This window comes from Ptychodera flava, chromosome 14, assembly GCF_041260155.1.
Source record: "Ptychodera flava strain L36383 chromosome 14, AS_Pfla_20210202, whole genome shotgun sequence".
Lineage (NCBI taxonomy): Eukaryota > Metazoa > Hemichordata > Enteropneusta > Ptychoderidae > Ptychodera > Ptychodera flava.
The window spans coordinates 21,655,545-21,679,532 of record NC_091941.1 but is presented as its reverse complement, the minus strand read 5'-3'; the positions used below and the strand labels follow the sequence as shown (position 1 = coordinate 21,679,532).

General features: G+C 34.8%; 1 protein-coding gene across 2 annotated transcripts; it reads left to right on the top strand.

The window, feature by feature from the left end:
- Window positions 1-187: 187 nt before the first annotated feature.
- LOC139149752 (N-acetylated-alpha-linked acidic dipeptidase 2-like) lies at window positions 188-23,176 on the top strand. Of its 2 annotated transcripts, none has more exons than XM_070721708.1 (17): window positions 188-669; window positions 1,853-2,009; window positions 3,073-3,204; window positions 6,682-6,807; window positions 7,001-7,184; window positions 9,376-9,466; window positions 10,416-10,502; window positions 10,817-10,902; window positions 11,361-11,483; window positions 13,361-13,443; window positions 13,894-14,025; window positions 15,895-15,977; window positions 17,136-17,241; window positions 17,541-17,775; window positions 20,318-20,399; window positions 21,302-21,394; window positions 21,813-23,176. In XM_070721708.1, exons 1-17 carry the CDS (start codon window positions 341-343, stop codon window positions 22,009-22,011), a joined length of 2,328 nt encoding a protein of 775 aa, XP_070577809.1. In that variant the 5' UTR covers window positions 188-340; the 3' UTR covers window positions 22,012-23,176. The 2 variants fall into 2 exon arrangements, with proteins under 2 accessions (XP_070577809.1, XP_070577810.1); XM_070721709.1 differs by having other exon boundaries at window positions 201-669; window positions 17,136-17,226; window positions 17,586-17,775.
- The last annotated feature ends 812 nt before the right edge of the window (window positions 23,177-23,988 follow it).

Sequence of the window (23,988 nt, the reverse complement as noted above, 5' to 3'; positions counted from 1 at the left end):
CAACTGCCCAGATTCAGTGTGAAAGAAGAGGAAAACAGAACCGCCTGAAAAATTGAAAGTGAAAAAGATAATTGGTCTGTAAAATTCCCTGAAAACTAGAGACCTGTTCACATGTTTCCAGCAAAACAGGTGGGCGCTTTTCAAGTATTGCTTGGCACGGGCACTTGAGGGCGCCGAATCAGAAAGTTGTATGTCATAGGTTAGGGTCAACTGAGGTCACAGGGGTATGTGTCGTGCTTTACTCAAATTGCTGGTCGCTCTCACAGGCCATGTAATTTTTTATGCAGGTTGTGCGTTTGCCATATGCTTGTTAGAGTAGTGTCTTTGCAGTGCTTCAAAAATGGGAGACGAAAGGCAAGGAGCTGCCGAACGTGACCCTCTACTCTTAGAAGAGGCGACCAAGAAGCCACCAACTGCCACTGGCGAGTCCGGCCAGGTATCGTACGCCAGCACGAGCAGACGACGAAGTACTTCGATCATTTGTGTCGGCCTCGGTGGACTTGTTGTGCTAGCAGTTGGACTCATTGTTGGTGTTTATCTCGCCCCTGTCATACGATCACCCCCCGATGCTTATGTTGCATGGGAAAATGCTCTGAGAGGGGAAGACGAAAGTATTTCTGCAAAACTGCTCCAAAACATCAAAACAGAGAACATTGAATCTCATCTCAGGTACGTATCGGGGCGTAGACGCGAGCGACACCTCTACCTTCGAGGGCATATAAATATTTACAGTGTTTATCGGGAAAACCGCATAAAATCTTGAAAACAATCTCTACATGATATCGAAACCTGGGAAACTCTGTAGCAGGGAAAGAAATTCAGTGGCATTCAGTGTTGTACAGACTTTCAAACTGTTTATTTTCAGTGGTCCTGCCATGCCAGGACGCTGCCGGGCTGTGTAGATACAGAAGATACCAGGATGGAACATCAACAGTTGAAATAGGTCACTGACATGACATGACTGACCCGTGACTTGGATCACGCTTCCAGAGTAGTACTTTAGTCTTTGCCATCAAAACTAATGTTGGAAATTTTCAAATATTTAACCCTTTGAGTGCTGTATTTTTTTCCCACCAAAATTTTAGTGCAACATTTTACCAATTTTTATGAACTTTTCTGTAATTGTTTTGATAATTTTGGACCAAATGAACGCAACAATTTATTGGCCTCAGTTTTTTATCAAAATTTTGGCAAAAATCTGACAAAAATTGACCGAGGTATAAATTATAAGGGTGACAAAAATTGACTTTGGCACTCAAAGGGTTAATCATCACTGTTGAAAAATTAATTACAAACATTGTTTGTATGTATTTGTTTGTTTTATAGGCCAGGAAGGATAATTAATTAAGTTGTTCCTCAGAATCGCCACTTCTACTAACTCCACCAATTTGGGCTTGTTTTTGAAATTGCAGAAAATATATACTTCCGCATTGCAATTATTTTAGTGCTTTTAGGTTATTTTTGTTGCGCAATGAGTATTTGTGTTTTTGTTGACAGGTTGTTTTTGTTTTCTTATGGAAATACTCAGAATTTGATCTGACAACACGGCCTGAATAGGTGTATAATGCCCTTATTATTGAGGACAGTTTGTAAAATCTAGACCCCAAGTTATCAGTAACAATATAACTAGTGGGATATTTTGCTGGTTTGTGAAAAAAAGTTTGCTCACTGCGGCTCTCTAGCTTTGCCAAAAAAATCTAAGGAACAAAAATTTATTTTTCTCTGGCCTTGTTTGTTTGTTTTTTTAATTTTTATCAATTATTAGTCCTTTGCTTGTTTAGGTCATGATAAAAGACCCATGAATGTTACTATTCACTTTTCAAGTTGCTATATTTTTCTTGTAAACTTCAAGATATTTGACAAGCAGACCACATGTTGCAGGAACATACACTGATAAAGAGAATGCAGAGTATGTGAAAGAAGAGTTACTGAAAGCTGGTGTGGATTCAGTGGAAATCCACCCCTATGATATACTACTCTCATACCCAGATCTTGATAATCCAAATAAGGTAAAATTTTATGAAGTCTACCATTGAAAGTTGATGCCCATCATGTATGTGCCTTAATCCTTTAACCCCCATTTCCCTCTCAAGAGGTCCAAGTTTACCACAGAAAACAATGGGATTGCTTCAAACCATTGCGGTGAAAGGGTTAAGCAGAAGCAATAGGGACAGAGGAAGTGTTATCAGGAGATGCAAAAGTAAACAATAAGAAACAAATATGAAAGGTTTTATTTCTTTATCAAACACTGAAATCTGCAAATTGTTCAAACCGGTGAAAATAATCCAGGGACCTAGATGTAGTTGTGCTTATCAATAAAACACATGGAAAGCAATAATCATCCTATTCAACAAGGGCTGTCATTTTTTAGAGTATAAGACGTCTGTCAGAATCTTTCCATACTCTGTTTTTAAAGTTTCATGTGCATCTTTAAAGTACTAATATACATGGTTGTTTGCTGTTGATCTTTCTCAGGTCAACGATCGATTGTTTTGCCAAAGTACACATTGAATTTCAAATGCTTGTAATTTTTATGGATATATTATCTTCACAACAATTTGATTGACTTAAATTATTCTATCACTTCATTTATTCATATTTTACCAGTTTTGCACCAGATGAGTTGATCTGTCTCCCACTTTATACTTTGAGATTAGAGCATTTGTACATGAGGTAGTAGCTTTATAAGACTCAGAACCAGTAAATTTAAATTTAAATTTTAAATTCATCCAACGGGTGTTCGCCCATGCAATTAGAGGATGATGTGTGCATAACCCACTAACCTCCAATGGAGCACTGAGGAGTAAAGTGCCTTGCTCAGGGGCACAACACCGTGCTAGAGCCTTGAATTCACCCTCCTCTGACAGTGAGTCCATTACACTGGACCTACCGGGTCTCGAACCAGGTCTCCAACCGGGTCTCGAACTCACCATCCTCTGATAGTGAGTCCGTTACCATGACCACTGGTCCATGGTGCCTGCCTATACAAAGTAAATATTTGTATATGTATGTGACTTGGCATTGATATCAGAAGAACTCACTGGTTTAAAGTTTAAATCTGATTATTTTCAGGTTCAAATCCTAGATGAGAATGATACAGTAATTTTCACAACACATCTGTATGAAACACCTTTGACCCCGGATGAAAATGTTACAGGCGTGATCCCTCCTTTCAACAGCTATGCACCAAACGGCACTGTTGAGGTACATATATTGTTCTTAACTTGGCATGTCATACAATCATTTATTTTTAGCTCCGCTGTCAGCGACGCGGAGGTTATCAAATAGGTTGATTTTCTGTCGTCGTCCGTCGTCGTCCGTCAACAATTGCCTTCTCCTCTGAAACCGCAAGTCCAATTGCTTTGAAATTTTATATGCAGTTCACTTGGGATGACCTCACTTAAGTTTGTTCAAATCGTGGTGAAATTTGCATATTTGTATTTTTGGGGCATTTTTTGGTGTTTTTGGTAAAAAAATCTTCTCCTGAAACCGCTTGTCCGATTGCTTTGAAATTTGATATTCAGTTTACTTAGGGTGACTTCAGTCAGATTTGTTCAAATCGTGGTGAAATTTGCATATTTGTATTTTTAAGGCAATTTTTGTCATTTTTGGTAAAAAAATCTTTAAAAATCTTCTTCTTCAAAACTACAAGTCAGATAGCTTTGATATTTGGTACATATGTCCCTAGGGATGATCTATTTCAGATTTGTTCAAATTGTGCAGAAATATACAAATTCGCCATTTTTGGTCAAAAAATGTATTTCTCAAAAAGTACTGGTCTGATAGTTTTGAAATTCGGTATACAGGTTTCTATAGATGAACTAAGTAATATAATATATATTGAATTTTTTATGAAATCTGTAATTTTGTATTTAGGGCAATTTTTGCCATTTTTGGTCAAAAAATGTGTATTTCCAAAACTACTCATCTGATAGCTGTGCAATTTTGTATACACGTTCCTACAGATCACCTTAATGATATTTATTCAAATTATGATGAAATCTGCAATTTTGTAATTTTGGGCAATTTTTGCCATTTTTGGTCAAAAAATGTATTTCTCTAAAAGTACTGGTCTGAAAGCTTTGAAATTTGGTATACAGGTTTCTACAGATGAGCTAAGTAATATATGTTGAATTTCTGATGAAATCTGTAATTTTGTATTTTTGGGGCAATTTTAGCCATTTTTGGTCAAAAATGTGTTTCTCAAAAAGTACTCATCTGATAGCTTTGAAATTTGGTTTACAGGTTTTTATAGCTGAACTAAATGATATTTGTTGAAATTATGATGAAATCTGCAGTTTTGAATTTTTTTGGCAATTTTAGCCATTTTTAGTCAAAACATGTTTCTCAAAAAGTACTGGTCTAACAGCTTTGAAATTTGGTATACATTTTTCTATAGATGAACTACTTGAAATTATGATGAAATCTGCAATTTTTAGCTACTATAGACTATAGTCTATAGAAGCTATTGGGATGGGTATCCGTCCGGCGTCCGTCGTCAGTCTGTATGTATGTATGTATGTATGTCCGTTTGTGAGGCGTCCGTCCACTCAAATATCTTGAGAACCGCAGTACATACTGATATGATATTTGTTGTGTAGATGAAAAATATGATTTTGAGAAACTATTTTTTTTAATTTTTTGATATTGTTGAAAATAGGCAAATTAATGCCAAAAAACGTGTTTTTGGTAAAAAAATCTTCTTCATAACCGCTGGTCAGACAGCTTTGTTATTTGGTATACAGGTCCCTAGGGATAACCCAACTTAGATTTGTTCAAATTATGATGAAATATGCAAATGTGTATTTTTAAGGAATTTTTTTGTCATTTTTGGTTTGTTTGACTTACATTGTATGTAATTCTTGTACTGTATAAACCCCATCAATTCACCCAGAAAAGAATAATTAATATGATTTTAAATAATTAAATTAATTAGGAAATCATCAAAGCCAAAATAAATTTAGTGTGGAATTATCAGAAAGTTCAACTTTTTTTGACAGTTCATAGTGAATTGAGGATTAAAACATGTAAAGGCAACTTTCCTGAATCCCAACTTTGATATATTCTGAACCACCATTTATGTTATCTAAAAGAAATTGCTCATAATAGTTTGTCATGATAGGGTGGTCAAATAAATAGAGATAGAGAAAGTTCTAATTTTCATTTATGGTTGACTTGGTAAGGATAAAATAAGATTACTTTTTGAGGAAAAAAATAGAGTGGTCAATTATAAGAGCGGTCAAAGTGATAGGGTTTTTATGGTAAAGCTCTGCTGTAAGATTCCTCATGTGCTATTTATAGCAATTATGCAATCTGTGTAAACAAGTGCAATGAAATTGTAACATGATTCCTTATAATGCTTTTGATGACCTTGAACTTCTTAAGTTTCAAACATTTGTCTTTTCAGTGTGCTTTCTCTGAGTACGTACAGTCTCAACTTATTCAACAGAACTTACTTACAATGTTAATTTGAAAGTTAAAATGTGCTTGGTTAATAGGATGAAAGTACTGATATTAAAAGATAACCAGCTCAAGATTCTTTATAACCTGACAGATATGCTGTTTTTTTATGACGTAAATCTTGATTTAAGCAAGTCTTGTTTACTTTAATTAGAATGTAATTAACTGTCGTTTATTTGCCATTATAGACTAATATAGTCTGATGAAATATGCAAATCTGTATTTTTACAGAATTTTTTTCCATTTTTGGTCAGGCCATCCTGAAATGAGCTATCAAAGATATCCACCTTCTTCATCAATACATGTGTCACAAAAGGTCATTCTCTACATAACACAGCAGAGCTCTGTCAACTGTTGAGTCGCTTGTTTTTTCAAAACCGCTGGTCAGACAGCTTTAATATTTGGTTTACATGTCCCTAGGATGACCTTAGTGAGATAATTTCATACAGTTAGGAAATACTTAATTTTGTATCCATGTCTATAGTAGCTTCAGGGACTTTGGCCCTATGTTTATTTTTTGGGGCAATTGTTGCCATTTTTGGTCAGAAAATTTTATCCTCAAAAAACTACTCATCAGATAGCTTTGGTTGACATGTTCTTAGGGATGATCCGATGTGATATATTCAAAGTTTAATGAAATCTTCAATTGTGTATTTTTGCAGCTATATTAGCCACTATTTTCTGGCCACTGCATTGAGCTATCAAAGATTTCCACCTTCTTCATCAACATGTGTCAAAAATATTTATTCTCTACATAAACACAGCGGAGCTATATCGGCCGCTAGGTGGCTTGTTTTACCTTCCGACACCATTTTTGTCATTTTGTGATATGGAAAGTTGTGATGTTGTCAGCAAAATTTGCTCAAACTGAAAGGGACAGAGGAAAAAGGTGACTGCATACAGCATCTGTATAAGCTAAAGGTATTAATTTTCTTTGATGATGAGCTGAATAGTGGAATATCAAAATTTATAGCCAGAAGGGAAAATGGTGAAAACTAATTGAAAACATGCTATTATAGCCTAATCGATTGAATGTATGCTATCTGGGTAGATTGTTCCTATTGTCATATTTCCATTCAGGAAAATTATAGCAATTTATTAAAGCTGTTTAACTGCTATCTGAACTCAGGAAACACTAGTTTATTGAGTTTTAGTATGGTGACTCTGATATTCTTTCCTACATTTAATTGTGATCTGAATCATTTGAAATGTACTTTTCAGGGGGAAGTGGTATTTGCCAACTTTGGTGAAATTGAAGATTTTCTGAGGTTAGAAAGAGAACTGAATGTCAGTGTAAGAGACAAAATAGTGCTGGTAAAATATGGAAAGATTTTCCGAGGTGACAAGGTAAGGAAATTATAGCAGATACACTTTTACAGCAGTTTTAGATGAGACAAAACTATTATTACCCTTTCAAATACTGTATGCTGAATTTTTCGAAGGGTTTCTATCGTACAAATCGAATAATTCTTCATGCATATTCATTCAGAATCAAAATATTTCTTACCAGAGTAAAGTGAAAAGTAACTTTTCATCACAGGTAAAATTTGCAGAACAGTTTGGTGCCAGGGGTGTTGTCATGTACTCTGACCCAGCAACAGTTGCACCAAATGGTATTGATAATGTGTATCCTAATTCATGGTGGTTACCGGGTACTGCTGTTGAGAGAGGAACACTGTGGGCTTTGTATGGTGATCCTATCACTCCAGCATATCCCTCTATAGGTAGGTTAACATTTATTTATTTATTCATTTACTGATTTATTTATTTTATATTATTTATTTGCTTACTATCAATCTCTTTTCAATCTAACAATTTATTTATCTATTTGTGAATTTATTAATGGGTCTCTATCTTTCTATTTATTCAATCATGTGTTCAGTTATTTTTTAATATTTCTACCATATTGTAAACTTTTCTGCCGTCTGAAACCACTTGTCCAGTTGCTTTGAAATTTGGTATGCAGGTTGCTTGAAATGATCTAAGTCAGATTTGTTCAAACTGTAGTGAATGTTGCTTTATATTTGAATTTTTGAGCAATTTTTCCTGTTTTTGGTCAAAAAAAATATTTTTCCGGAACCTCTGGTCAGATTGCGTTGAAACTTGGTATTGAGGTTCTTTGAATTTGCTGCAGTGAGAGGTTTGTTCAAATCATGCTGGAATTTGCATATTTGTATTTTTGGGGCAAGTCTTTTCCGTTTGTTTTATATTTGAAACCACTCATCAGATTTCTTTGAAATTAGATTTGAACGTCTGTTAGCTATAGCAGGTTTGTACAAAATGTGAAAAAATCTGCAAAATGTATTTTTGGACCATTTTTGCTCTTTTTGGTAAAATAATTCAAAAAATCATCAAAGTTCTTTGATTCGCTTGTGTCAGATTGCCTTTGTATATAGGTTTTTAGCAATGACCTAATACAGATGATAAATGATAATTAAAACCAAGCGTACTTATATTTTTTAGGGATTTTGCTGTTTTAGTCGAACAAAACATTTGACTTGACAGCAGAGCTTTGGTTAAATGTTAGTACTCAGGCAAATTAGTGGGCCAGCAGTCACACCCAGCACTGATGTATGCGCGTGCTAATCATGATCTCAGGTTTGACTTTCCCATCTATATGTCCTATGGTCATCAGTATTCATTTATTTATTTATTTATTTTATTTATTTACTGGCTGGGAACAACGGGCTTTCGCCCTTTTACAGTTCCAGCAAAAGAAAAAGAAACTAACAAAGAGTACAACAAAGAAACAAAGACAGTAACAACACAGTTAAAAAAACAATCATTGGTAAAAAATACAGATCTAAAAAGAATAAACATTATATTAGATAAAAATCTGCGAAATTGCCCATAGTTACAATTAAAAATATCAAAAGTCTCATTGTTTAAAATACTATTCAAATTTTTCATAGTTCTTTGTAAAAATGCTGAAGAATGAGCAATGACTATTGATACATTAGGTTTAAAATGTTGTTTTGAGCGCAGAGTGGGAGAAGGCACATGCTGACAGATACGCTCTAGAATTTTGGAGCTGTTATAAAAAGAGAACATACATTTGTAAAAGAAGGTGGCATCCATAAAACTACTACGCTCTTGTAGAGATGGGATTTTGAAGAAGGTACAGAGTTGGTTGTAGTAGCCAGATGAGTAGGTTATGCCAGTTTTACCGCACAAGTATTTGAGAAATTTACGCTGAACTCTTTTGAGACGGTGAATGAGATACAGCTGGTGTGGAGACCATACTTGACTGGCATACTCAAGCTGGCTCCGGACAAGTGTTATATACAGGGTTTTGAGAGTGTTGACATCGCTAAAATTATTCCCTTAATTGACAAACCAGCAACACTTGTTATGGTCAGTGGAGCTACATCGGCTGCTAGGTCACATGTTTATACATCTGACAATTTATTAACCCCTTTGAATGTTGTAATTTTTCCCACCAAAATTATGATGACACGTTTTACTAACTTTTATGAATATTTCTGTAATTCATGTGAAAATTTTGGACCAGGTGGACTGTACTTATTGTAAACTCCAGTTTTTGGTCAAAATTTTTGTAAAAATCAGAACAAAATGTTTGGACCTGATAAAAATTTTCTGGGTTATATTTTGTGAAGGCAACAAAAATTGACTTTGGCGCTCAAAGGGTTAATTATTATTCATTATGAAAAAGTGGATCCCTGGTCTTAGGGCGATCCAAAGCGACTGTATATGAGTGTCAAAATATTTAACTGAATGTTCATTTTTTCGCAAATATTTTCTTTCATACTATATTTTCAATTCATACCAGTAAGAAATCACATAATTTGCCTGTAAAAATGTCTTGTGTGTTACAATATTTTTTCATATTACCATTGCCAAGTCAATGTGACTTACTGTAAGAGTTTTCTCATTCTGCTCCGTCAATGAATCTAGATGGTGCCTACAGGGAACCTGAAGAAAACATAGATCTTCCTAAAATACCAGCCCAGCCTATCGGTTATCAAGATGCAGCTGAAATATTGAGGTAATGCAAAGGACTTAACTGTGATGATAACGATTTCCAGACACATATTTTTGTATGTATAGCACTTTTCATCTTACTATTAGATTTTGTCACCTGGAATTATTAGTGTTTTTGCAGTGTATAGTTTCTTACCAAGGATATTGCAGCCTGATTCAGACCTATACATAAATGCAGTTCATCAACTACATGCCATGTCACTGTTAATCTTGGTATACCACTATTATGTTTTTTTGCACACCTCACTGAAAACCATTGGGATTTTTTAGGGGCCCTTTCATTGCTTTGAAGTAATTGCACCCCTAAGACCATGTTGATTTGTAAAATGTTCAGTATTGGCACAGCCTTCATGGTCTTGCAGCATTTGCTTTTATTAATTATTGACATTTACTGACATAAAATCATACCAGCACAATATGACGGGTTGCTTTATTTCTATTTTGCTGTTTTAGCAAAACTTTTATTTTTATTATTTGAGATATTATGCACCTCGAAAGTGAAAGACTTAACTTTTGCTCAAATTTTCCTCAAGGAATATTTCAAACATTCTCTTTCAAAATCAAGAATAAAAATCGGGGGTCACTGTGCAAATTTTGGTACTAGAGAAACAAATTACCTAACATTATTTGAAAATCACAAAGGCTGCCATCCCTGTGTTAACTCTATGAAGAAAAAATATAATTTTTAGATTTTCGAAAAACTGAGACGATGAAAAGTTTTCTTACACTAAGAGCTTTAAAAATGAACCCCAACAAGTGGTAGATCAGAAAAGAATTGCAACAGTTTGAGAGTCTGAATATCTTTACCGAAGGCGTGTTCTACCATAAATTTGCAGATTCATTTCAAGTCCAACCACTTCTTGCCCTCCACATATTTAGAAAACCCCACTGTACTAGATATAGGTGTTAAAAATCTAAAAAAGTTCTTTGACCTTCAATTTTACAATACTTAGGAATATGGAAGGCAGAGAAGCACCAAAGGAATGGTGGGGAGCACTGAATATCACATATCGACTGGGGCCAGCATTGCAAAACAACAGGTATGCAAATGAGAATAAAAACCAGCAAACTGAGTCATAGTTCAGTAAATTAACTCTCAATAGCAGGGGCATGATTGCATTTCATGTATTTGCATTTTCCTGAAATCCTAAAAATTCATTATTTTCTCCACAAGGAGGATAAGCAACAACAAATAACACATGAAACCAACATGAAAACCAAAAAATGTCAAGTATTTGAAAAAAAACCCAACACCATCAGTACTTTACTGAAGCAAAATCACCAAAACTCTGTGGGTATAACTCTGAATGTGAAAGATATGATCTGCCAAATGAATATTTTCACCCTTTAACAGGAAATTAAAGTTGGAAGTGACCAACATAAACCAAAGAAATTATACCTACACAACTGTTGGCTATATCAGGGGATCTCTTGAACCAGGTAAAATTATCTTTTCTGTTATAGTTCCTGTTTCATTAACTTACATACCTCAATATATCCCTAAAATATTTATTGCACACCATGTGTTCAAGAAGCCTAACACTGTAAAAAACATTTGAGACAAATTTCAATGAGAAGGAAAGATGGAAGAAACACTGGCACAAAATTAAGAGATATTATTCCAAGTGCATATGCATGATCACATTCTACCTTGCATGTGTATCGGCCATCGATTGTAGATAGTAATTAATGCACAATTCCACAATTAGTTTCGATGATTTTATAGAACTACCTCTTCCATCATTCATAGCACCTTTTAAATGCTTGTGATGCTTGCAAAACGTGAATTTTGTATTTCAACTTGTTATGAAAGTTTTACAGAAATGCCAAAATTATGTAAAAATCGACGTGAAGTTCAAAATTCCTCTGATCATGATGCAATGACTCTGTTTGAGAAGACAGATACGTGATACTGGGAAACCATCGAGATGCCTGGATCCTTGGTGCTTTAGATCCTTCAAGTGGGACGGCATCAATGTTAGAGATTGCCAGGGCAATGGTTGAAGTCATAGAGACCACTGGTAAGTGCATGACTGCAGTCCTTGCTTAGATGAAATTTGCATATTTCAAGTATTCAGAAAAAGAAAATTAAATCTGAATCTGTGTATACATACATTGTGGATATGGAAGCATATAAGTACTATTACGTTGGATTATTAGTCCCCACGGACACCGTCCGGGGGGACTTATAGGTTTGGTCATGTCCGTGCGTGTGTGCGTCCGTCCGTCCGTCCGTCCGTTCACGCAGATATCTCAGAGATGCAAGAAGCGATTTCATTCAAACTTGGTACAAGGATTACTTCATATGTCATACAGATGCATGTCAATTTGTTTTGTGATACGATCCAATATGGCCGCCAGGCGGCCATTTTATTACGATTTTTTCATGTACAGAGCCATAACTCAGACATGTTTCAACCGATTTTATTCAAAGTTGGTACAATGACATTGACCAATGTCATAGATATGCACGTCATTTTGTTTGTGATACGATCCAATATGGCCGCCAGGCGGCCATTTTATTAAGATTTTTTCATGTACAGAGCCAGATCTCAGACATGTTGCAACCGATTTTATTCAAAGTTGGTACAAGGACATTGACCAAATCATAGATATGCACGTCATTTTGTTTTGTGATACGATCCAATATGGCCGCCAGGCGGCCATTTTATTACAATTTTTTCATGTACAGAGCCATAACTCAGACATGTTTCAACCGATTTTATTCAAAGTTGGTACAAGGACATTGACCAATGTCATAGATATGCATGTCGATTTGTTTTGTGATACGATCCAATATGGCCGCCAGGCGGCCATTTTATTACAATATTTTCATATACAGTGCCATAACTCAGACATGTTTTAACCGATTTTATTCAAAGTTGGTACAAGGACATTGACCAATGTCATAGATATGCATGTCAATTTGTTTTGTGATACAATCCAATATGGCTGTTGTGTCGCCATTTTATTACGATTTTTTCATATGCAGAGGCATAACTCAGGCAAATCTCAACCGATTTTATTCAAAGTTGGTACAAGGACATTGACCTATGTCTTACATATGTACGTCAATTGTTATGTGATACGATCCAATATGGCCGCCAGGCAGCCATTTTATTACGATATTTTCATGTACAGAGCAATAACTCAGACATGTTTCAACGGATTGTATTCAAAGTTGGTACAAGGAGATTGACTAATGTCATACATATGCATGTCAATTTGTTATGTGATACGATCCAATATGGCTGCCTTGCGGCCATTTTATTACAATTTTTTCCTGTCGAGGGCCATAATACTCTAAGGCATATCTTAACCGATTTTATTCAAAATTGGTACAAGGACATTAACCTATGTCATACATATGTATGTCAATTTGTTCTTGATATGATTCAATATGGCTGCATGGCAGCCATTTTGTTACAATTTTTTCGTGTCCTTAGCCAAAACTTAGGCATGTCTCAATTAATGAAGAGGACTCTATCCTCTTAGGACATGTAATCAAAGTACCCATTAACAAGTGGGGACTGTGTCATCAACGATGACTTGTTTGTCTTTTATGTTAGTCTTTTTGTAATCGCGTAATTGTTTGCATAGAGATTTTTTGTCAATATCATTAAAGAGTTATGATTATAAGTGACATTATCAACAAAATAATAGTATTACACAAAAAGCAATTGTAGATTGTAATGATAAATGACAATGCTTGAATTTAATTCTACGAGTGCAGCAAAATGTATTCAATGTTTAACAAAATCGGCAATGGTACCGTAAGAAAGTTTGTTTGCAATGCTCGTAAGTTTTTTGAATAATTTTCTAACAGGGAAATTATCCATGTGGAGAGTATGTATATACATCTGCAAGTAATTAATTGTTGTCATTATCCTTTGCTCAGGTTGGCGACCAAGAAGGTCAATTGTCTTTTGCAGCTGGGGAGGGGAAGAGCATGGCGTCATCGGATCTCCAGAATGGGTTGAGGTAAAAGTCCTAACAGATATGACAATAAGAGAAATCTTCTGATCAATCCCAAGTTGCATTGCAAGTCAGGGTGATTGCTCATCAAGAAATATTCCCATAGTTTCAGAAGCTGTTAGTATATATAGGCATATTTGCAATTGGAAGAAAAATTATTGTACAAACCTTGCGAGAAAATTAAGCCATGTAACATAAACCATATGATATACCCCCGTGAGTCTGGGAATGTAATGTCATTAAGAAAATACCACAATATACTAAAAATGCTCTGACATTATATACAGCCAGACATCCCCCACCCCCCCCCCCACCCCCCCACCCCCCACCCCCACTGCTGCGCACTGCATTACCAGCTATATAATGAACCATGTCCTCATAGGTTCGTATTTTTGTAATAACCTACAAAGGTCATTGCCAGATTCCATCTTTAAATTACTTCTGTTGTTTTTACAGGAACATGTGAAAATCCTGACAGATAATGCAGTGGTTTACATTAATGTGGACATAACTGTTGAGGGGAACTTTGTGTTTCGCAGCAAGGCAACTCCTAACCTCAATGATGTCCTATATAAAGTCACTAAAAAGGTAACAGTACCTGCAACACTAAAAATATCAATTTTTTTTAAATACATGGATGGAAAGATCGCCAGCTCTATTGGTTTCAGTATATGTATAACATGACACATGATCCTGCTATTGTTCACTTACCGTTGAGAACGATAGAATTTTGCATGCACTAAAGCCATATGGTAAGCCTATTCTAGTGGCTCTCCATACAGCATATTCTCCTCAAAATCACTTTTTGTAAAGATTTATACAATTCTCATTAATATGTTCACCCAAGACTACAATATGGGTTGAGTCATCTTTTAGTATAACAAGCAGTCATAAAATAGCTGAGAAAGAAGTGCAACTATTGCAAATTTACGCAAATCATCCAACTTCCTGGCTTCTTTTTATCCCGTTTTCAACATTTAAAAAAAACATTAACTCCACTCAGGCTGGGTCAAAATTTGTTTATGTTTTTCAAATACTTTAAAACAAATAATTTTCTTTGGCAATAAAGCTCTTACATTTTGAATAAGAGTCATTTCAATTTTGCTTTTCATGATTAATTTCACTTTCTTGTATGTCGGTCTTCAAATGAGATATTAAATGTCATGAAGTAGTATCAACCTTTTGACTTAAATCAATTTTTATCATTAATACCAAATTTGAGGTTTTCTACCCCAAGTATGTACCCCTTCATCCTTCAAGTAAGCTAATGCCACATGTATACCAAAACTTTAGATTCTATGCTTTTTCAAAATATGCTGTATGAAGGGGTTTTCATGTCATCTTTGATAACAAATACTGCTTGGAAGAAGGTGTGATGGTCAGTGGAACACCACCTTACACACTGTCCTTATGCAAGTGCTTCTACACATTCACTTTTGGACATAAGGGACACACTCAACAGATGCTAGAACCTGTCTTGCGCCCTCTACTTATAGTTGCACAGCTATCAGAAGTGTAATCCTATATTATAGCATTCCATACTTACACTAGAAGTCAATAGGAAAAAAGGAACATGTTGGACAAAAAGTCAGTATGTATTAATCAGCCTATTTGACTTGAGTCATGAATGTAAAATATGATCAGTTTATTATTAAGTACTGCAAAATGTGCTCTGGAACATTATTTTAGTGCTATGAATCCCCTTTATCCATATGCAGAGGTAAAGTCCCCATGTTGACTTTTGTATATATTAAAGCCGCACTTTTCAATCCCAGGTTCTCGCATTAGTGGAGTTCTCCTCCCATTCAAACACATGGCCAGTATGATGTTTGATTTCTATAACATTAATTACACAAACTGACCTCAACCTTTTGTCACATTTTGCTAATCCTGCAAACAGAGTTTATGCAAGCTTTTGATTGACGGTCAGTTCAAATTGCCAACGGTCATTGATTCCCCGCCACAAACGCTCAAATTTCCTAAAAAATTGTCTTCCAGTTGCGCTAGAGATTGAATATAACCACAGAGTTCGATCGGCAGCAACTTCACGCTGACTGCTTGGCAGTCTGTCTGTGCTTTTGTGGCCGGGCAAAACTAAAAAGTGGCATTTTCTTGCGCGTGTGCCCGCGTATTGCCTGTTTAGTGTCCACTTACACAATTAACGCCGCCATGATACCTTGGCGTCCTTTTAAAGGGAGGCTCCGCCTTTAAAGGGCAAGAGAAGAGCAAGCTGTGCACATTCGTACTATACAAGAGCCCCAGCTCAGTTGAAAAACGTGCAGGACCCAATTTTGACCACTTTTGAGACAAACGAGCGTGCTATTTGATTTCAAACATCAACTTTTATTTGTGAGAAATTTTACACATGCACGTGCAAGAGTTAAACCTTCCATTTTTTTTATAAAGACAGTATTATTTTAGCAAAACCACTCTTTTTTGTCAATGGTTTTATTGCAGATAAAAGATGCCTCTGACCCAAAGAGGTCTATCTATGATGTCTGGCTGGAAAGAGCGCCAAGTGAAGATGGAAAAACTCCAATGTGAGTTTGTGATCACAGATCTTTGTTTTTCCAACTTCCCAATTACTTAAAAGATCAATTCTTCAAACAGATAGAATCAATCAGTCATGAATATTTAAGTAATAATGTACCCCCTCCGGGCTCATAATGGATGAAAGCAAACTTTGCAAAATATAGGTGGAACCGAGTACATTATAGAGTGTAAACTCAATTACTTGAGTCACTATGGGTTGGGAGGGGGTACATTATTGTTAATATTCTATAGTTTTGGCAATGCCAGTGAATTTTTACTTGTAGAAAACATCTAGGGCCACAATACTGGATAATTGGATACATTATTTATCAGTAAATATTCTTTTGGGGTGATGATATCACAAAATTCACTGCAGGGTATTGACAAAGCTGTAATATAATTAAGCAATAAAGCACCCCCAGCGATGGTACTACGAGATTTTGACCATTTCACAACACATATGCATGAGCTATAGTGAGTGTGTGAATTGAACTGGTCAAAACCGAATGGTATACCATCGCTTGGTGTGCTTTATTGCTATTATATCATAACATAAACAGTATATTGAAATTCTAGGATGAAACGTCTAAAAAAGGATTTTTGCACTTGCAGAGAGTCTGCGCGCGTGCCAACTGTGGTAATTGCAAATAGCACGGTTCTTTCACATCTTGACTAATAAGATTGCTGCATTTGCGCCATCAATATACTGTTGTGATGTAATTTATAACATCACTTCTGTTTTCCCTGTGACTACTATTAACAACAAACTTTGGTCTTTTAACTCATCATGGTTGACCATAGATTGGTTTGCCCCTGTGGTATCTTTATGGGCAAAAGTTGTGGGCAAAATTTGTGCCTAAGTACAAGCAACTTTGAGGAACTTGAAAATTATGTCATCCAAATTGTGTATGTATACAATAATGTTCTGCCATAATTAACAGAAAGCAGAATCTAATCAAGTAATACATTATTCCTTGGTCAAGTCAAAAGTCTTTCTTTAGATAAATAAGTTTCTTGAATTTGTCGTCAAGTTGCACGTGTATTGGTGTACATTTGCCTGTGGAAAATATAATTTTCTGTGTGGTTGTTCAATAAATCAGAGCCAAGAACGCACATTCTAGTCTATAATGCTTTAAATGTCAGGATTTCCTGTGATCATGTCATAGGGTATCTAATATCGGATCTGGAAGTGACTACGTATCATTCATGTCCAGAGTTGGTATTTCATCTATGGATTTCAGATATATATTTGATGGGGTAAGTGATGCACACGTGAAATTTGTAAGTGTTTGCTATATGTTGCGAACAAAACTGTTCAGGCACTCAGTGTCTGTCATCACAATAGAAATCGATTGGACAAATGGAAAATGTTGACTGAAGAAAGTATGACTATATGATATATCAAGAGATATTTTAGAACCTGGTTGACAAGTTTATGAGATTCAACTGCTGCATGCTGTGTTATTCATGGTTATGTTGTCATTCATACTCCTCATAGCACAATCCATCAATTAAGTTGTTGATATTAACCCTTTTAAGTCAATTTTTGTCAAATTTATAACATATCACAGTACCCGGCATATCACACGTTGCACGACAGCTTCTCCTATGTCAAGAATTTTGTAGACCCAGACTTCACCTACCAGGCCACCGTAGCCAAGGTGTGGGCCGAGATGGCTAGGGTCTTTGCTGATGCCCTGGTACTGCCATTTGATTGCACAGGTTATGGATTGAAAATGGCAGATAACATCAGGAAAATCGAAGACCGGTATGGCGCTCTGATTTCGGAGCGAGGTCTGTCATTTGGTAAGTCGGAGAAATTAGGTTCTCATATGTCACAATTCAGTGTTGAAGTAGTGAGAATACTGTAGCTACTGTATCTCAAAAGTAAAATACATCATATACTGATACATGTAAAGATTAAAATTTTAAAATTCTATATCTCATTCAAATCACAAAAAAAAATTTAGAAAAATCGGTACATATTAAAGGTAATTTTTCTTAACTTTTTGAATGTGAAAGTAAGTTTCTGTCGCCTTTATAAAATATAATACAGACAGTTTTTTTAGCTCCAATATAATATGCATATGTATATATGCAAATGGGAGGTATTCGTATAAGGTGGAAAAATGTGGTCTGTATGTATGTATGTATGTATGTATGTATGTATGTATGTCTGTCCACATCAAAAACTCCTAAACCGTAGCACCTACTGTCTTAGTATTTGGTGTACAGGTGCACCTAGGGGTGGAGATGTGAATTTGTTCAAATGAACATGTCAGTGCCAAAAATATGCAAATGAGGGGAAAAAAAGGAAAAATCCTGCAAATGGCTAAAACTCAGTAAGCAGTGGTCAGATTTGGTTGAAACTTGGTATGCAGATTTCTTTAGGTATTCTAAAGTATGTGTGCAAAAATTGGGATGAAATTTGCATGTTTGTATTTTAAGGGTATTTTTTTCCGTTTTTAGTCAAAAAATCTTGTTCTCTGAAATCATCTGATTGCTATGAAACTTCATATTCATGTTCCTCAGAATGACCTCAGTCATGCTTGTGCAAATTGTATTGATATTGTCATATTTGTTATTTTGGGGCAATTTTCATAATTTTTGATAAAAAAAAATTTTTATACAAAAACTACTGATTTGATAGCTTTGATATTTGGTATACAGATATCTAAGATTAATCCCAATATAATGTATTGAAGGTATGTGAAACTGGCAATTTTTTTATTTTGGGGCAATTTTTGCCCTTTTTGGTCCAAAAATTTTTATCCTAAAACTTGTGATCTGGTAGCTTTGATATCTAGTGTACAGGTTCCTAGGGTTTATGTTAATTTGATATATTTAAAATTAGGATGAAATCTGCAATTTTGTATTTTGGGGGGCAATTTTTCTCATTTTTGGTCAAAAACTTTGTTTCTCCAAATTTACCAGTCTGATTGCTTTGATATTTAGTAAACAGGTTCATAGGGTTTTTGTTAATAAGATATATTGAAATTAAGTTGAAATCCCGAATTTTGAATTTTTGGGGCAACTTTGCAAAACTTTCAGTTTTACTGGGATATCTTTCATTTCGTATTTTTAAGATTTTTTTGGTAATTTTATACCTACTGGAACTAAGAGTATATAATGTGATGATTTAGTAAGCATTTGATGTGGTAAACTGTATTTGGTGTTGAAATGCAGTAAAAAAATCCTGGCAGATTTTGAAAAAATTCCAAATAAATAAATAAAAAATTCAGCCAGAGAAGGTTTGACAAAACGAAAAGATGGGAGAGTGGGGAAAAAAGAATGTACAATGGATTGGATAAAAAAGATACTGTACTGTACCTCATCGATCTTCCAGACACCGTCCCTTATCAAATAGTCCACCCCGATGTATTTTTGTGTGCAATTAACCATGCAATGTATTTTAGTTTAAGATGTCAAGTTAGGTTAGGATTTGAAAGGGATGGTCAAGTTCACCACAGTTTAATTTTATCTCTTGTTTCGTCATCCTTGTGTAATTGGTTAAGTTTGTAAGTTGTTCCAGATGTTGATGCACCAGCTGTTCTGGAAGAAAACAATGTTTACTTTCCGTGTAGGGTTTCTGAGTTGATGATTGTATGTTGAAATTTCTCCATGTATCTGGTGTATAGGCAAAGTGTAAACATTGGTTGCATGTTATGTATTTCAGTCTTTGTCAAATATTGTAAAAAAAAATCAAGAACAGTTTACTGTGTACTTGTAAAAGATAACATATTTGTCAATACATAAACTGCCTTGCAGATTGATTGTCTTAAAGATTATCACAGGAGTAGAAAAGGAAAAGAAACTAATCAACTAATCAAATTGCTGTAACATATTCACTCTCAGTGCCTGTATAGGTCTATACTTAACTATTTTATCATAACATTCAGCTGTTCGTTATCTCCATGAGCCAAGGCACACTTGGGGTCAATGTCATCACTCTGATAACTATATGGGAGCGAACAGTGATGCTGTCAATTTTTTTTTCAGTTCTAGACAATTTCTATTTTCAGATTTTCCCCAAACTTTGGATCATACATCATAGCAAATGAAACGTGATGTCAATTTGTTCCAAAATTATCGATAAAATTACAGAAAAAATTGTAAAAATTAGAATACTTTTGCACAACAATTTTGGTGGAAAAAATTACTTCTCTCAAACGGTAAATTTCTTCTTCTCAGAGTTATTCCAGAGTTTTTGATCTATTTCTTTATATTACTGTCTTTGATTACACAGCACAGTGTGTCATGTCAAATTTCCTTTGTTGATAGAAAAGTGTAGCAAATCCTTCAAATTGCATATTCTATTTCTGTGTTTTGCTTTTTTTTTCTTTTTCAGAGTACATTAATAAATCACTGGAGGAGTTTATAGATGCTTCAATTGATTTTCATTCCTACATAGAGAGGATGAAAAGAGATGAGTAAGGAATGAACCATTACATATTGGGAGGGATGGTCAGGGTGAGAAGAGATGAGCAAGGACTGAACCTTTACACATTAGGAGGGGTGGTTAGAATGAAAAGAGATGAGTGAGGAATAAACCATTATACATTGAGAGGGTTGGTCACAATATGGATGTACACAGGATTTTATGTATTACTTTGGGAGACAGTAGAATGTGCATACTCTATGTACCAGAATTCTACTTTTTTTTTTACTTTCGAATCCATGTAATGCATGGAGCACAACAAAGTAGAGTTACATATGTACATTACATTGATGAATATTCATCACATATGCAAATCTCATGATCATGACTCAAAATAACTTGTACACCTTGTATCCTGCACTGTATATTCTTATCATATGGCTGCGCTTTGTGTTAAAGTAGAATATGTTATTTTCACTGAAATTTTCGCAGTGCAATTTTTTTTTCCATTTTTACCACTCTTAGACTCCTAACTTCTCATGATCAATTCCTAGAGATAGAGTTGCCATACACATAATTATGTCTGATATGATGTTCAATGAATGAAGTAGAAATGCATAATTATCGTTGTATATATACCTTCACAGATTTCTTTGGGAAAGTTCAAGCAAGTGTGTCAGTGACTTTGTTTGCAGTGGAAATTGCAGAATCAATTCACAGCTAGCAAGTAATTTCAGTCATACTGATGTCTTCTTCCACCCCAGACATAGTTTAGAACTCTGCCATAAAACGTTACATTTCTGAACAACAATGCTAATGCATCAATTTGAATTGCACAGATGTGGCAAAATCTGTGTGCATGGAAAGTAAATCTTTCTCTGATGTTCATTCAAATGACACATACACTTCATATAAATTATTAAAATTACAATTGTTTCTTAATTCTTTCCACAGTCCATTTGTTATAAGGAAGGTCAATGATCATTTGATGTACTTGGACAGGACGTTTCTTGATCCTGCAGGATTGCCAGACAGACCATTATATAAGTAAGTAAACCATCCCAAGAATTATTTTGTGTGGTGGTATCACACTACTTATTTACACTTTAACAGCATATTTGATTTGGGGCCAGAAATTTTCTATTTTTTCCCTTTTTCATTTGTTTTTGACTCTATGTGGAGATGCATTCATCTATTTGTTTCTGTCAATGGTAATGATATGTCAACTTAACATTAATGTTGTCAGCTACAAGTCATGAATTTGTCTATGGTTTTAAAAAAAATCAAATAAATTGTGATTTTAGCAAATTAGAAGTGTATGTTTTAGCAAGAAGAGTACTTAGTAACAGATACATCTTTACCTTGGAAATGATCGGTAGTATAAATGACTTATCCAACAATTACAGAAAATGCAGCCATTCATTAACATTGCTCTTTTAAAACTATCTTTATTCAAATACCACAGACATGTGGTTTTTGCACCAAGCAGTAAGGATGTCTATTCTGGAGATGCATTTCCGGGTCTGTTGGATGCCCTCTTTGACATTGAAAACACGGATGATCCCGATGAGCAGTGGAGGAGGGTAGAGAAACACATGTCAGTGGTGGCGTACTTCATCCATGGATCCGCTATCAAATTAAAATCAGCAATTGCTGAAAAGTAGTATGATGTGCATCATAGACCTGTGTGTCTATGGTTGCATGCACTTTTTATGGCAGTATTTTCTGATAAGTACCATACATACCCGGTATATTCAGTATCTGTTCCAGACCAAGAATTCTATTCAAAGAATACAAGGCTGAGATTTTAAACAAAAAAACTGCAATTTAGATCTCTATGTAGGGAAAGTTAACGTAGAATGGTTTAACAACTGAGGAATGTAACTGTTTAGGATTTGTTCCTTATAAACATGCAGCAATTGATATTATACAGTTAATCCTGTTTATCAAGTATAATTTTGTTGAGTGTCTCTTTTATGCTCATGACATCTTCAAAATTTGAGGAATTTATTGTAAAACAACTAACCAATGGTTAGTGCAATTTTTGATAGTTCAAAATTAAAAAACATTTATTCGTTCAAATTATTGAGAGAGATATCTTGGTGAGATATCAAAATCAAATATTGCTTGTGGAAGAGGGTTTGATGTTCAAGTTCATTGAAAATATACTCATAAATCTCTCCAGTAATTTTGAACTCCAACCTCCTGGCAGGTGGAAGAGCAGATGACAAAAACAATGCACAGACTCTTCGTCATGCTTTGAGCTAGTTAAAATATATGAATAGGCAAGATTTGCTCAATGAAAATATTAACAAAAAAAAATGAGCAGATAACAGAAATTAATAGCTTCCATCAGCTTCCATATCCCATGCTCCGTTCACTGGCATGGCATACACAAGGGTCAATGGTCAATGATAAAAATTTGGTAGCTTCAAGTAAACGGGAGTACAACATTTATTTCATCAATTGCCTTGAATTGCAGAACCATTGTAAAATTTACACATTTGGTACTATTGTCTTTCAAGAAATGTATTTTAAAACATGAAGGTTTGTTTATATTATGCAAGAAAAAATGGATGTGTATTTCATGTTTATGAAATAATAAGAGGATTTAATTTTAATATATTTGGAAGGATTCTTATGTAAATAGATTTTGCATTGGAAAACATTTTTGACGTATAATATGTGGTAGCGCAGCTACAAACTCTCTGGATATATAGATGTGCAAACGTTATAATTGTACTAGCTTTTTAGGAATGTAATGAAAATTTTCAAACCAATTGTATGTGTTAAATTAATAAATACAATGTCTTAAAGTTGACCAAATAATGTATCTGTGTGTTTGTTGTAGAGACTCAAATCTGAGGCTGTCAAATATTCATGGTATTTTGGAAGCTAGTCTGAGACACAGTCTTGTCTTATTCTCAGAATTCGCTGAGTTTAATATAGGTTGCGGCTAATGCGAATTTTCGTACTGCACATCGTATCTGCGCACTCGTACGAACGTTCTTTCTGCGAGCATTCTTTCCAGAAGTGGTCCTTTTGTCGCGATATAGCATACAATTACTTTGAGGTGCGACTTTCAAATCTGGTTTGTCAAAACAGTTCACACCAAGATAGCAAGCTTTGTGTAACAGGCCCATTTTAAGTGTGACAAATGTGGGATTATTTGCAGTATTTAAGTTAACTAAACTTTATTTAATACCTATTAAAAAAGTTTCGAATATATCAAACTAAACAGGGATCTGTCGCTAGAGGGCGCTTCAGTATAGCATTTTTTGTATTAAAAATGCCCATATCTTAAAAAATTATGTGGTGACCCCCATTTTGTTCATTTGATTTGAAATCTATATATTGTTAGGCTTAATTTACGAGTTTAAAGAAAACGTAGATTTCAGATAATGACATTTGTAATGAAAATATCAAAATTTGGCCAAACTTTGCTCTTTTTATAAAAGCACTATTCATGGAAACATTGCTATATTTTCTGATATTTTCAAAGTAGATCACAAAACTAATATATTACAATACAGGGACTTGTGTTGTATAAAATCTGTCAAATTGTTTTTGCTATATTTCAGTTTTATTATTCAATAACACTAGTTAATCGAATAATACAGTATTTTAACCAATTTCAGCTA

What these genes read in the sequence shown, in the direction of transcription:
- LOC139149752 (XM_070721708.1), top strand. Translation starts at nt 341, where the DNA reads ATGGGAGACGAAAGGCAAGGAGCTGCCGAACGTGACCCTCTACTCTTA. An exon ending in TCCAGCATATCCCTCTATAG is followed by an intron (nt 7,185 to 9,375) that starts GTAGGTTAACAT and finishes CAATGAATCTAG; the next exon opens with ATGGTGCCTACAGGGAACCT. An exon ending in GAGAGGATGAAAAGAGATGA is followed by an intron (nt 20,400 to 21,301) that starts GTAAGGAATGAA and finishes TTCTTTCCACAG; the next exon opens with TCCATTTGTTATAAGGAAGG.